This window comes from Coniosporium apollinis (assembly GCF_000281105.1).
Source record: "Coniosporium apollinis CBS 100218 chromosome Unknown supercont1.41, whole genome shotgun sequence".
NCBI lineage: Eukaryota > Fungi > Ascomycota > Dothideomycetes > Coniosporium > Coniosporium apollinis.
In genome coordinates, this window is record NW_006913303.1 from 117311 (window position 1) to 131530 (window position 14220).

The window sequence follows — 14220 nt, forward strand, 5'->3', positions numbered from 1 at the left end:
TGAAGAGTGCCTTTTCTGGCAAGGATGCATCAGCTATGTGGCCGTTAAAGTGCGGTACGGTGGTCTCAGTCTCTTCATGCGGTTAGAGGATGTTTCCTTGGCTGCAAAAACGGGTTTCTGGAATGGCTTGTTACGGAAGAAGACATAGAGGGGGAAACGGTCCGCTCTTCGACGCTCCTGCAGTGGGTCGACTTAGGATTTGCTCAAAGTTGAGCGAAGATGGGAGAGTCGGGGCACGGAGCTTTCTCCGTACAGGTGCCTCAGGCACAATCACGTGAATGCTACCTTCTATCTTTCGCTCGGTGACTCAAACTTGTTGTATCGTTAATGTAGCTGTCGGGACAACGAACATGCTGGTGGATGGAGAAAAAGCGCCTCAAATTCAGCGCGTCATCACCATCAGATTGAAGGTACCGGGCTTCAGTGACACCATTGTCAACCTTCGCCAGTACTGTTCTTCGCACCTCAGAAATACTCATATCAATTCGCAAGTCTGCGTTGGATTCAACACGACTACTTATTGCAAAGATGTTCGTTAGCTTTATAACAGACGTGGAAGTAGTTCGGTCCTTAGTACCACAGAACATCAAAACCCTTACACTATCAGAAGGGCAAGAAACTCCATGTACCGAATCACTCCAGAAGTTTGTTTCCAAAGACGTCTCATCTCTGTTTCTCTTCCGTCTCATCCCCGCAGCAACCTTAACAATAAAACCTTCTCGGTCTACAAACTCACACGTGCGTCAACAGCTCTAATTGTTCTCAGTCAGTGTGACCTCAATGCTGCTCAACAAAAGTACCGCTCAAGATATATTTCCCTATAACATAGCGATACTGCCGTACCCTTAAACCACACTTCTTACACTCAGCCCAGTCACGTTCAAAGTACTAAAACCTGTGGCACGATCGTTGCGCACCTCTGTCCTCGATGTCTCCGGGAAGGGACGCGATGAACCCGCGGGCTTCTCTGGGTGTAATTTTCCATACAATTTGTTTTTACCACCGACAAGCCCGCGGCTTGTGTTCACAAATCCACCAAGAGAAGTGTACAGTTGACCACAGGGTGGAACAGCTGCAACTACAGTCTACAGCCATCAGCCCTGACGGCTGTAAGTGCACTCTGCCGGACGTCAAACCATCCACGCAGCACGAGACACACATCCGCGTGCGGCCCGAATCAGACGGCCCGTAGCAGAAACCGACAAAACGGCTATGCAAGGTGTACTCCTCGATTTCAGATACTAGCATATTACCGTAGGTCAAGTCCATCTAAGACATTCAGACCCTAGAGATATAAACACGATATGCAAACAACCGCCCCGTCAAACCCCTTCATCCCCCCCAACAGCCTCATACCTTCCTCCGCTCCCACCAGTCCCCCTCGTCCTCCCTCTTCTTGTTCTCAGCGGCGCCTCATACATCCTTGTATAATCCACCCGCTCACCCCCTAGCATCGCAACCCCGCTCTCCCCCCTCCCAAACACCGGGCTCCCGTCCCGCCAGAAATCAGTACAGTTCGTTATCATGCCGCGCGTGAAGGGATTTTGCCGCTGCTGCGCGCGTACTTCATGGCCGCGCGAGCCGTGCAGCATGAGCGTGAGGGCTGTGTCAAGGCCTAGGAGGCGCTTCCATTGCTCCCAGAGGGTCTCCTTGGCGGCTTGTTTTTGCTCCGCTGCGGCGTCGGCGGTGAGCTGCCCGCCGTTGGGGGACGTGCTGCCCGTTGTGACGAACGACGTGATGGCGTCGGCTGTGCCGTGGTTGTGGAGGTGGCCGCGCATACTTTCGTATGTCGTCGTGGCGCGCGCGATCTGCACGAGCTGCACGACGAGGAGCATGGTTACCCACACGAGCTGGAGGGATGTCCAGGCTGCGAGGACAATAGAAAAGGGGTCCTTGTTGAGGATTTCGCAGAGGGCGGGGGCGAGGATGTTGCACTGCTGCGCCTCTGGTGCACTGGTCGTAGGGGATGGGATGGCTTCCAGATACGCCAACACCAGCTTCACCATCAGCAGGATCCCGACCTCCATACTCAGAACGTACAGCACAAAGTGTCGATGGTTGTTGGCTGCGACGCAGTTGTAGACCCAGGGGCAATGATGGTCTTCCTTGGCGACGCAGCGGTTGCAGCGCTTGCAGTGTTTGCTGCGCAGGGGTTTGCGGATCATGCAGAAGACGCAGAAGTGGGCCTCGTCGAATTGGCGGAGCGAGAGGAGGGTGTCGATGGTAGCTTTCTGTTGCTGTCGGCTGCCGGACTTGGGGATGTAACCCGGGTCGGCGAGCATGGTCGTGAAGTAGAAGTAGGCGCAGAGGCCGTAGGAGGCCGCAAAGAGTATGTTCAGGAAGGGATTAGATAGGTATGTCCCTAGGCAGCGGTCAGTTTCTGCAAAAAGGATGATGTTGAAGTCACTGACATGGTAACCATCTCGTGATCCAGCGAACGCCCACCCAAAATAGCGTGCCCGCAAAAACGCCCGCTAAGTAAGGCTGGACGCGCTGTCAGTAGACGCTCAGAACGAAACTAAGTTTAATGTACTTACAGTCCTGTGTATATGTTTCATATCCGCCGGCGCCCAGCGCAATAGTTGTTGAGCAACCCATTGTAAACTCCACGCGATAAACAAGGCGATGGGCACGGCCGCATACACCACCATATAGCTCAAAATATATAAGGCGCACAGAAGTATGAGGAACGGCCAGAGGAAGAAAAATCGTGACAAAAACGCCCTCCTATCCTTCACCAATGGGGACAGCGGAAAGTATCTCGGACTGCCGTTCGAATTGAACCCTGAATCCGACAGCGCGCGCCGCCACTGCTCGACAGTATTCATGTCCTGCGCCGTGACCGCCGGCGTCTTGCCCTCGTTGTTCTCCGCGAACCGGTCGGAGCCGTACTCGATCAGCTTCTGGATGCACGGCTGACTCCCTTTAACCAGCGCCCAGTGCAGTGCCGTGAACCCCTTGTCATCCCGCGCATAGACGTTCGCGCCCCATCGCAGTAGCAGATCCACGACAGCAGGGTAGCCCTTGTACGCCGCCCACATGAGGCTGGTGTGGCCGTTCGCATCGGGGATGTCGACGGGTATGTCCTGGTGCAGCAGTAGCACGAGCTGGAAGACGTTGCCGTCCAGTGTTGCTGAGTGGAGGAGGTTGAAGCCTTGGTCGTCGGTCAGGAGCGGGTCGGCGCCGTGCTGGAGCAACAGGTTGACGGTGTAGTAGTAGCATCGTTTTGCGGCCCAGAGCACCGGGGTGGCTTCTGCTTCGCCGCCTTTGGCGTTGACGTTGGCGCCGGACTGGATGAGGAAATGGCAGAGGGCGTAGTGGTTGTGTATCGCGGCCCACTTTATGAAGCTGGGTCAGCATCTACCCCCATAGCCTTGTGATCTGAGCGCTGAACGTACGTGAAGCGGTATGATGCCCTCCTCGTCCGCGTATGTTGCATCATACTTTCCGCTGTCGAAGAGCTTTTGGATTGCCCCAATCTCCCCTAGACGCGCCAACTGCATAATGTCCTCCTCGATAGGCAGCTTCCGCTGCGCCCCCATCTCTGACAGCTCATGGTGGCCTCCGTCCGTGATGCTGCCGTTGTGGGACTTGGGTTCGGGTCGTCCGGCAGTGATCGAGGACGCGGAGGACATTGGGGTTGTCCTAGGGTTGGTTTACTGGTTTCTGGGGTGAAGGAGGAGCCTCTGGGGATCAGGCATGGCGGGACAACGTATGCGCATCTCGAATTCGAGCAGGAGGCGCAATGGGGAGGAACGATCGACGGAGGCTTGCGCGGAGTCGAACTCGGGAGGCGTCAGCGTGGCGGTGCGGCCAAGGCAGCAAGACAGCGAGGCAGTGAGGCATCAAGGCAGACAAGTAGCCGGCTTCCACGTCAGAACGTCAAAGTAATTGCAGTATTAGAGGTCACGCAAGTATACTCAAGCGAAACTCATCTCGCAGATTACGTACTACATTCTATGCATAAACCTGATAAACCGTCACTTGAAAAACACTTTCCACATCAGATGCTCGCTTCCAATGTGCTTAACTAAGGGAATAGCAGCCCAGCAGTCCATTTCGCAGGGGGCAAGTTACATCAATGGCTGAGATGAAGCGCTCCGAATTGACAGCAATCCGGTCTATGGCCGTAACTGCCGGCCTTTGTCCTTGCATGATCGCCGAGCTGGTGGTTTGGAGGCGTCAGGCTTACAGAAAGCGGAAATTGCTGGCCGAAGCGTTCGACGGGCAGTCGTGGTGAGAACGCTGACTGCTGCTCAGCTGCCACATCCGCTGCTAGATGTCACTATGGTTTAGAGAGGAAATGACAATGATCGGGACTTACTGTTCAAGCCTGCGCTCGCGTCAAGAAAGCCATCTGCAGCTTGTACTGGTCGGACCTGATCGAGCATAGTGAACTGCTTCAGACTTGTAGTTCTTCTCATCACTCGAATCCTCGACCGCATATACGTCCCAAAGCTCAAATGTCATGGACGGGGTGCCCTTCATTGGCAGTTGCGGGCTTTAATGCAAAGTAGGACCCGGAGTGGGCGAGGTGCAATGGAATAGCCAACCCATCATAAAACTCCTCATACCCTACTTCGAGGCAATCTCCTTATCCATATTCGGGCCAAGGCTTTTGAAGGAGCGTCTCCTATGGCTCCTACTCTATCCGCTGAATTGACTTCACGATCGACCACAGAGGTACCTTAATCGACATGGAGGCTAGCGTGTGATCATACTGGCGAGCCGCTGAACTCTTCCCTCAACCCAGCCTCGCAAAAGGCTGACCGCGGCGGTATTGAAACGGTGTGCGTGCTGTCCATATAGCTTTGCCAAATCCACGACCGGACAAGTCGACCAGACGTGCGGCAGACTCTTAGCAACGACGTGGTCTCCTCTTTAGTAACCCGTTTGGTGCCGCTTCTCAAGCACTACGAGGCTCGAGGGCAGATTTTCCGTCGGATCTAAGTTTAGGAGAATAGTCTATCTGCCCAAGTGGCGCTGGGTCCGGTTCATGATATTTGGGACTCGTAACGCGGAACTCGGCCGGTATCCTATGTTGTACGAGCTAGGACAGAAGAGGAAGAGCGTAGGTGCTTCGCCACCAGAGAGTAGAGTAATAGGGAATTAGATAATAAACTAGCTTCTAAAATGCTTTATTTTTTAGAGGTAAACGACGTGGTTGATAGAACCGTGATTTGCGGGGGTTTCCGCGGTGAGGGTATTCGCTTATGTGCCTAGCGTTTGCACTGTTTGCACCGTTCCAAAGCGCCAAGACTTCGCAAGCGAAGCGACGCGGCAAATCCCGCATCCCGCACAACGAAGCCAGAAACCTACCTCTCACCTTCAACTCCAGTCAAAGCAACACCAACAGCGCGCGCCCACTCCAACAAACCCTCCCCTAATCCCACTCCGTCAACCGTCACAATGGGCCGCGTCCGCACCAAGACCGTCAAGAAGTCCGCCAAGGTCATCATCGAGCGCTACTGTGCGTCCAGCACCACTTTCAGCGGGCACGGAAGAGATATTAATATCGTGCAGACCCCAAGCTCACGCTCGACTTCGAGACCAACAAGCGCATCTGCGATGAGATTGCTATCATCGCTAGCAAGAGGCTGCGCAACAAGGTCCGCTTTCCCACTCCCCCATCCCGCATCCCGCAGCCCTTCGGACAACCGGACGTGCTAACAGCAGAGTGACCGATTCTAGATCGCTGGTTACACTACCCACCTAATGAAGCGCATCCAGCGCGGCCCGGTCCGCGGCATCTCCTTCAAGCTACAAGAAGAAGAGCGCGAGCGGAAGGACCAGTACGTGCCTGAAATCTCGGCGCTGGACTTCACGCAGAACTCGGAGAGCGGGCAATTGGATGTTGATCAGGAGACGAAGGATATGTTGAAGAGCATGGGTGTAAGTGATTCATCTAACGGGAAGGAGGAGGGGGGAAGGGGGTGTGTATGGGATGGCTTGCTGACATGGTGCTTGTGTGCAGTTCGACTCCATCCCGGTCAATGTGGTTGCGGTTAGCCAGCAGCAGGTTACTGAGAGGCCGCGTCGCTTTGGTGATCGTCGTCCGGGCCAGTAGAGGTGATGAGCTAGGGTTCTGGTGCAAGGGGAATAGGTCTGCGAGGTTATGGGGTATCTGGCGCAGGTAGACCAATCTACTTCTCTTCCCCATCAGGTGTCGCTGAGTCTTTGGGTCTACCCGGGACGAGGCTTGATTGCCAATATTCCTGCTCTTTGAGATTTTGCCCTGCACAACGAAATACTAACGGTATGGTTGACTGGACTACAAAACTACACGCGAAGGTAGGTGACGCGCTTGTGGAGCACGTTCCAGCTTCTACATCCAAGCCCATCGCCATTCGTTGTCATCTTCTTCGGCTGTTCGCCATTCAGTTTCTTCTTTCGAGTCTTTCCTCTGTTATAACTTGGCGGCTACTTAGAAGGACAACGCACTTTGACATGCCGAGTCGTACTTGGTGGTCTATTCGACTGTGACTAACATCCTTCGTCGTCATTTTTGTTGAAGCATCTTGTGCATAACTGGCTCTTTAGCGGGCAGTACGCTGGGCGCTTCGGAACCTTCTCACCAATCGGACCCGTCTTATCTACTCCTTGTCAGCTACCTTACGAGTGGTTAATAAAGCATTCTCCACACTAGAAGATTCTATTTTGATCTACCTTATATTCGCCCGTTTGATCACGTGCGACACGTTTGCCAGAAACGTTGCCGTCATCAGATTGAGCCGCCATCGAGGCTCGAAGAGATGGGGAAAGGATACTGGCTACCATCACCGGCTGTGTTCTAACTCAAAAACAAGGACCCAAATGCGACTTCGTGATCTGAAAAGTCGGAGTTGAGACATCACCGAGGTTTTACGCTAGATCTCTCCCGTAACTCATATAAACGCCACTCGAAAACATACCCAGGGTAAATTCTTCACGCTGTGCCTCAACCTTCCAGCAGTATAAGCCTAGTTCAGCCTCGATACGTCCTGTCCGTCCCCCTCCAGCCGTCCTCTAAGTAAGGACCTCCGCTTCCAGTCCCCCTCCTCACCCTCTCCCTTGCTATGACCCTTTCCCCCCTCTCCCGCAACGACTCACCCAGGGGCTCCTCCACCGGCGAATGCACAACCACACCCCTCCCTCCACCACCCCTTCCCCTCAGCGGCGACGCCAGCTCCGGCTCCACAAGATCCAACCTCCCCATCCCCCAGCGCAAACCCGACAAAGTCGGACTCTCCGGCTCCGGCATAGGCGCCGACGCACGGGCGGCTCTGGCAGTCCAGTATGCGACATCCGCCTCCGTGCGCCGTACATCCGCCTCCGCGCGCCGGATCTCGGCCGCCAGTTTCTCGCGGCGCAGACTGGCGGCGGCGGCGTCGGAATCGCGCCGCTGCTCGCGCTTCTTAGACGGGCTCTCGAAGCTAAACGTCCGCCGCTTCTCCGCCTCCTCCTCCGCAGCCCAGCGCGCGGCTTCGTCCTTCTCGCGCTCCATCCGCCGGAGCAGGTCGTGGTACTCATCGCGGCGGCGCTGGGCTTCGGCTTCGTCGCGCGCGGCTGCTTCGCGGGCTTCTTTGGCTGCCTGCTCGCGCGCCCGCTTAGCGGCTGCTTCGCTGTCCCGCCGCCGTCGCTCCTGGGCATCCCGCTTCCGCCGCTCGGCGTCGCGCTGGCGTTCACGGTCCGCGAGCCGCGCAGCTTCCTTCCGCGTCCACTCGTCTTCTCTGCGCCGAGTATCGCGTGCGGTGAGGCGGTCTTTCTCGCGCAGCGCGTCTTCTTGCGCCTCCCGCTCCACCCGCTCCGCTTCCTCCTGCGCGGCCCGTCTCGCCTCTGCTTCAGCAGCCGCCTTCTCGGCCGCTTGCTGACTTCGCCGGTGCCGTCGTCGCAGCTCTTCACGACCGGTGTCGCGGAAGCGGATGTCGGCGTCCTCGTCGTGCGGAGATGCCGTGGCTGACTCGGGCGGCGCGGTTGGCCGCGTGTTTGTCACGGAGACCCGGAGACCAGTGCGGCGCTGTCGGGCGGAGCTGGGAGACTTGGAGGGCTCGTCGGGCGCGGCGGCGGCGGTTATCGTACGGGGAGGGCGCGGCGGACCTCCTGCGCCGCCGGAGCCGGGGGCCGTGGCTAGAGGGGGCGGGTACGCGTATGTTATGGTGCCTTTGGCGGGTGGGGCGTCCGCTAGGGCTGGGACGGCGGTTGTGGTGTTGTAGGATGGGCTTGCGGGGGTGGTGTAAGCGGATGTGGCTGCGGTATTATAGGATGAGTAGCCCTGGTAAGCACCGGTTGTATACATAGGGAAGTTGGGCACCGCGGGCGGTGGGTTGGGTGCTTCTGGCGGCGTGGTGAAGGGAGAGTGTGGACTGTAAGGGGATCGAAGCGGGCTCTGCGGCATGATGGCCACACGGTCGGAGCTGCTGGAGTAGCTCGACTCGCCGGAGCGCCGGTTGTACTTCTTGGCGGCGGACTTGCGCTTGCTGGATCCGAATTCGAGGATGATTTCAGGGTTGACGTAGCGGGACGTCCTCTTGGACGATCTCTGCTCTAGGCCCGCAGGCTCGCGGTACTCAACAGCAGCTGTTGTGGGGGTGGGAGGCTGGGTGGTTGGAGGGGTGGAGAAGCGCGAATCACCGTCGAGACGGAAGCTGCCTGAGGAGGGCCTGGAATCCTGGATGATGGTCTCTTTGCGGGTTTCGTGGTGGCATGGGCGACTACCGTCGCTGAGGGGACATCGATGGAGATACTCGTAGGATTTGCCGGATGCGACGTAGGTTCTCGTCTCGATAAGACACATTGTCGGCTCTTTTCGGCGAGTGGTCTTGCGGATGAGGAGCTCCTTCGGTCGAGGCGAGTACTTGCGAAAGGTCGGGCAGTGGGTGCTGCCGCAGAGGAGGTGCTTGACTAGACACATGGTGTCAATATAACAGACTCTGGTAGGGCTAGAGCATAGGAGAATGGGACGATGTATAAAACAATACGTGTGCAGGTACGGCAACGGGAATAGTTTGGCAGAGTGAAAGAGCGCAAGAGAGCGTAACAGCATCAAAGCAGAATCATCAAGCATACATCGCGCGTGAACTTCCCTCACTGACCTTGTGTTGAGGTGATGATCTTGTTGTACCTGCAGCTGACTAGCCGGGTGAGACACCCACCCTTTATGGAGGGGGTGATCAGGAACAAGTAGAGAAGCTTAGCAAAAGTCAATGACGATAACGAACAACGGACGTATAATGAGGACGAAAAGGCTCGGGACAGAGTGCTACCGATCCTATGCAAGTAGCAGAGAGGTGCAGAAAGAAAGGAGGATCCTGTTGGACGGATCCAGCACTTAACTACCAGAGTGCCGCCTAGCGGCCTCAGAAGCGGTCCCCAGGATTCACCAGGCCATACATCATCGCTGTTCACACCCCAGCCACGGTGCATGAACTCCTGTTTGGTGGGGTCCGGTTTTGGAGGCTCTGTTTTGGGGATGCTATACCATACTTGCATAGCCTTACGGGCTGCGCCCGCAGCCACAGATGCCTCCTGTATCAGCGCGGCTGAGAATACGAAGGGCGCAAGCGGGCGTTTATTGATGCCCAGGGCCTTTAACACCGGACAGTACGACGCCGGCGGACTTTGGTGACATCGTCGTGGTTGAGCTTGCCATTACGGTCGCCGGTGAAGCTCATGCTGACCTCGGCGTCGCTGAGACCGGTGTGATAGATCAGGCTTCATCACCACAGCCCCACAGGCGGCGCCGCTCGCATATTCACAGGAGCTAGAAACTTCCCTCACCGCGTGAGATGCTTGTCCCGCTCCCGCGAAACAGCAGCGTCGGGTGATCCGAGTTGCGGTAAGTCTTGTGAGCGGCACAGCACGCAACTGGGGTGTCGAGGTCATGGTGTTGAGCATGTGTCTCAGGGCTGGGGCGGAGCACGCTTGTGGCTTGGTTTACCGGGGAGCTAGCTACAGAACACCCTTTTTGACTACCGCTCCACTGATGATGCTTCGTTTACGGGTTTTGCACAGGGCTGAGCTGATGAGGTCAGCGGAGGCGGGCTTCATTTGCTGTGGTTTCCTTCCGGTGAGCTGGGACGAGGAGAATAGGGAGAGCGGGCGCTTGTGCAGGAACGACTCCACGGAGTTGGACGACGACGAGCTCAAACCCATTGGATTCGTAACCACCGAACCTTGGCAACGTGTGTAAGCTGTTGTCTTCAAGCAACTGCAACCCATGTCTGCTGCTCAGCTGCCTTCAGAGTGAGCCTCGTTGCCTGTTGCCTGTCGGACGTCTCCTGCTGTCGTGTGCTGCGGACGCTGAATTATCAATCGATTCAAGTCGGTGAGACAGAAGGCAACTCGTGTCTACAGCCAGTATCGGGTTTACAGTATAGCCCCGGAGATGCTGCTCGGCTGCGGCCAGAGCATAAGGCATCGCCGGCCCGCGATGACACGCAGCGGACGCACTGTCGAGGCACGGCGGGTAGGGATGAAGGCTTGACTACTTGCTGCAGAGGACATATGCGAACTCAATTCTCTAAGAGGTCAACATCAGTTCACACAGCATGATGGCACACGTAGTCCCAGACGACGAGAATAGCTACTCCCTAAACCACCAGCGTTTCAACCCTATCAATAAATGAAACCACTGTATTTATTCTGGTGTTGAGGCTGTGCTGAGATATGAACATGGCCCCCAACTCCTCGCCAAGAATAGATTACCGAGAGCGCTTCGTACTGTGAACGAAATCCTGTTTTCTACTATCTTCAAACAAAAAACGATATCGTATCAATAGCAATCGATATGTTCTCGCAAACAATAGAGTTACGCAAAATCTACATCTTCTCTACAGAGAAGCGGCTGTCGCTGGGAAGTATGCATGTTTGTTTGGATACAAGCGTATCTAAGTCTTTCAAGATTCGATCACTTGCAAAAGCATTTAGATTCCGTTACCCCTTTGTCCTCTTTCCGCCGACACTCGATGCAGGATTCAACTACCCTTGCTCAGCTGAGAAATCACCTGCATCCCCTGGCTGACCAGAAGGCTGCAATGAGACCACCTTCTAGACCCCCCTACCGTTGGCATCTAACCCGGGCCCGCCAGGCCGTCATGCTGTAGACGGTTCCACAGAGTACGTGGCCCTGGGCTCGCTCTGAGCTGCACAGCAGAGAAGAGGATGTGACTGTAACGCCACGCCACCTCCTCCATATGTGCTTGCGTAAGCTGTTCCAAAAGAGCGACCTCTGACTGCCCAGACTGGAGTAGATTGTAAAGCACTGGTCGACACGCGAGAGTAGGGAGCTGTATCAAATGTGACGATCCTAGCAAAGCGATGAAGCAGAAGCCTGACGGAGTAGACCGGATATCATTGACGATCTAATGCCTCAGCAAACAACAGAACACACAGCCACTGTGACAAACAAGATATCCATCCCAACAGAAGAGAACTCCGGCCTGACTCCCTCTGCACGGCAAACACGCCCAACGCCCCGCTTTCTTGCACGCAGACACATTAGGCAGACAGACAATAGACTGACACACAGAAAGGAGACACATGACCGCACCTAGCCTCCCAGAGCTCCACTTCCCGCCTACGAAGGATCGAGTGTCCACGTCACCTGGAACACTTACGCCAGCCGCGTTCCCGGCGCCCCGTCCACAGGGCAGCCCAATAAGAACAAGCTCTCCGTCTTCCTCGGGCAGCAGGCCGTTCCCCCCCAGCAGCCCTCCCCTAAGTTTCTACCTCCTATGCCCACCCCCCGTCTCCGCCGTGCCCCCCGCCGCCGTCTCATATCCCGCACTCGGATTCGGATAATAAAACGCACTGATGGCGATAACCATATAAACAAGCACACACAGCACGCCCTCGAGATAATTACTCTTGCCGTCCCTTAGGAAGTTACCCACGACCAGGATCGCCAGGACCAGGACCACGGCATCGAACGTCTCGAAGTGCAGGTCCATCGGGCGGCCAAGGCCCCAGCCGACGATCACCACGAGAGGCGTGTTGAGGAGCGCGGTCTGCACGCACGAGCCGAGGATGTGTGACAGCGCGAAGTTCATCTGGTCGTCCCACGCCTCGTCCACGGCCGTCAGGTGCTCCGCCGTTTTCTCGACCAGCGGGATCAGGATCAGGCCCAGGAAGGCGTCGGAGATGCCGCGCGAGTCGACGATGTACTCGATCTGGCGGACCAGGAAGATGGAGATGAGGGCTACGAATGTAAGCGCTAGGGCCAGGGCGACGACGCACTCGGTCAAGGTGAGTTTCTCTTTGGCCAGGTCTTTGTGCCGATCGACGTCTTTTTGCTCGTCGGCGCGTAGGACGTCGGAGTAGAGGCTATGGTGGGTTTGCACTTGGAAGTAGATAAAGCTGGGGGTGAGAGTGTTAGCGGGGGTGGGGTAGAGGGGTGTCGATCAGGAGGGTAGAGAAAGGGGGAGAAGAGTAGGTATTGGGAGGACGTACACGAGATAGGCGAATAGAAGGATCACGGCTGTGGCGCGGCTGATGTTGAGGGTTTCGCGGGCGAAGGCATTGCCGTTTTCGGTGGAGAGGGCGGCGGAGAAGACGGCGGGGACGACAAGGCCCACTATGAAGAGTCAGCTAGGGTAACGGAGAACAGTACAGCGCTATGGAGGGACTGCGGCGTTCCCACAGCCTAAGGTTTGTACTCACTCCCAGCAACCAACATCAGATTGCTCCCAACCTCGCTAACCGCATTATGAAACTCCTGCTCATCCCTCCTACACCCCCCAATAAAGAACACAGCCCCCAAACACAATAACAAATTCGCCAAAATCGATCCCAGAATCGCGGCCCTAATAATATGGATATGGTGCGAGACCGAATGTGGGTCGGTGATCAGGACCATGAACAAGATAAACTCGACGATGGATCCGAATGTCGTCTCGAGGATGATGCCTGCCACCCTGGGCACCTTCCGCGCCATTTCCTGCCCCGCGAAGCCGAGGAGGTTGGCGGCGGGGATCATGGCGATGTAGTTGAGGATGAAGATCCAGAGGTGGGCGTCGGGGCGGGCGTAGTACTGTATCACATCATGTTAACAAACCCTCAAGGAGCTGTTAATCCGCAACCAGGTCTCTTACAATCGCAATGGCGGCCGGTATGAACGGCCACAGCACATTGAGCCACTTCGACAACCGGCTGGTGCTCCTGAAACATATCCTGACAAACCTGAGCGGATGTATGCCTTTACGACCGCTCTCTCCGTCTGGCTGAATGCCCTTTGTCACTTTGTGCCCGTTGTGGTTGTACTGTGGTAGGTCGCCGTTCTGGTGGCTGTGGTGGCCGTAGTGGTGTTCGTGTTTCCGAGGCTCTGGTCGGCCACGACGCGCTCGCCGGCTACTTGTAGAGGAGGAGGAGTGAGGCGGGATTGTCGCCTCGGGAGGGTATTTGGGTTCGAAGGTGTAGCCGTAGCCGGGTTCGTGGCTTGCTCGACGCGACATCGTTGCGCGACTGCTGGCGGACTGTGCGGTGTATAGGCAAGTGTTTTGGAAGCGAGCGACGTGAGGATTCTCAAGTGTCAAGAGAGAGCGTTCATGAGTGTAGGTTGGAGTTGAGAGCGGTGCTGCTACGCTCTGGCAGGCTGCGTGGTGTGCAGAGAGAGGAAGCTGCTGCGCTTACAGGGCTGGCAATCACAACGCGCAGAGAAAGTGAGCAGACGGCGCAGAGGAATATCTACAGCAAGGCGCGAAAGCGGAAGGAAGTAGACTTGGAGGAAGCTCTTGGAGGTTTGTTGTCACGCAACCTGGTGACCCTGTTTCAGGCCCTAGAAGCTTGAACTCTGTGACATGGTGTTCTGATGCTGAGCAAACAAATCTACGCGACACCTGCAGAGCGAGATCATTATTCTGATATACGATTGGCCAGCTCTTGGAGAGTGCTGCGCTGTCGCCAATGGAGGCATTTCGTGGTCAAGCAGGATTGTTATGCCGCCGAAATACCCCTTGGCAGGACCCTTCCTTGGCGGGTTTGACACCGGCTTTCCCCAGATTTCCCTAGACGACGTCATTCCTCACAACGGTTCAGAGTCGGTGTCGCTCTAAGACGGCGTAGAGGGCGAGCTTACACGCGGTTTCTCCGCGGAAGTACTCTGAAAGATATCTGAGTGATTGAGTAGAACGTAATGTGTAAAGAAACACTAAACCCATTCGCTACGTTAACTACAAACGCCCAAGGCAGAACGCAGAAAAACAAGCTGCTTCGACGCATTAAACCACGCTGCATCAGGTGAATGTA

The 14220-nt window shown here is 56.0% G+C and overlaps 4 protein-coding genes across 4 annotated transcripts; 1 reads left to right on the plus strand and 3 right to left on the minus strand.

Moving 5' to 3' along the window:
- Positions 1-1322: 1322 nt before the first annotated feature.
- Positions 1323-3635, minus strand: W97_07497 (uncharacterized protein; the record flags this gene model as incomplete). The annotated part of the gene is made up of 4 exons (XM_007785366.1): positions 1323-2362; positions 2412-2484; positions 2538-3338; positions 3399-3635. The coding sequence occupies 4 exons, from the start codon at positions 3633-3635 to the stop codon at positions 1323-1325; spliced, it is 2151 nt and encodes a 716-aa protein (XP_007783556.1).
- Positions 3636-5409: 1774 nt separating this feature from the next.
- Positions 5410-6067, plus strand: W97_07498 (40S ribosomal protein S17; the record flags this gene model as incomplete). The annotated part of the gene is made up of 4 exons (XM_007785367.1): positions 5410-5470; positions 5524-5609; positions 5692-5892; positions 5975-6067. The coding sequence occupies 4 exons, from the start codon at positions 5410-5412 to the stop codon at positions 6065-6067; spliced, it is 441 nt and encodes a 146-aa protein (XP_007783557.1).
- Positions 6068-6964: 897 nt separating this feature from the next.
- Positions 6965-8890, minus strand: W97_07499 (uncharacterized protein; the record flags this gene model as incomplete). Its single annotated transcript, XM_007785368.1, has 1 exon — positions 6965-8890. One exon carries the CDS (start codon positions 8888-8890, stop codon positions 6965-6967), a length of 1926 nt encoding a protein of 641 aa, XP_007783558.1.
- Positions 8891-11702: 2812 nt separating this feature from the next.
- W97_07500 (uncharacterized protein) lies at positions 11703-13427 on the minus strand (the record flags this gene model as incomplete). The annotated part of the gene is made up of 4 exons (XM_007785369.1): positions 11703-12333; positions 12427-12550; positions 12637-13006; positions 13068-13427. The coding sequence occupies 4 exons, from the start codon at positions 13425-13427 to the stop codon at positions 11703-11705; spliced, it is 1485 nt and encodes a 494-aa protein (XP_007783559.1).
- Between the last annotated feature and the right edge of the window lie 793 nt (positions 13428-14220).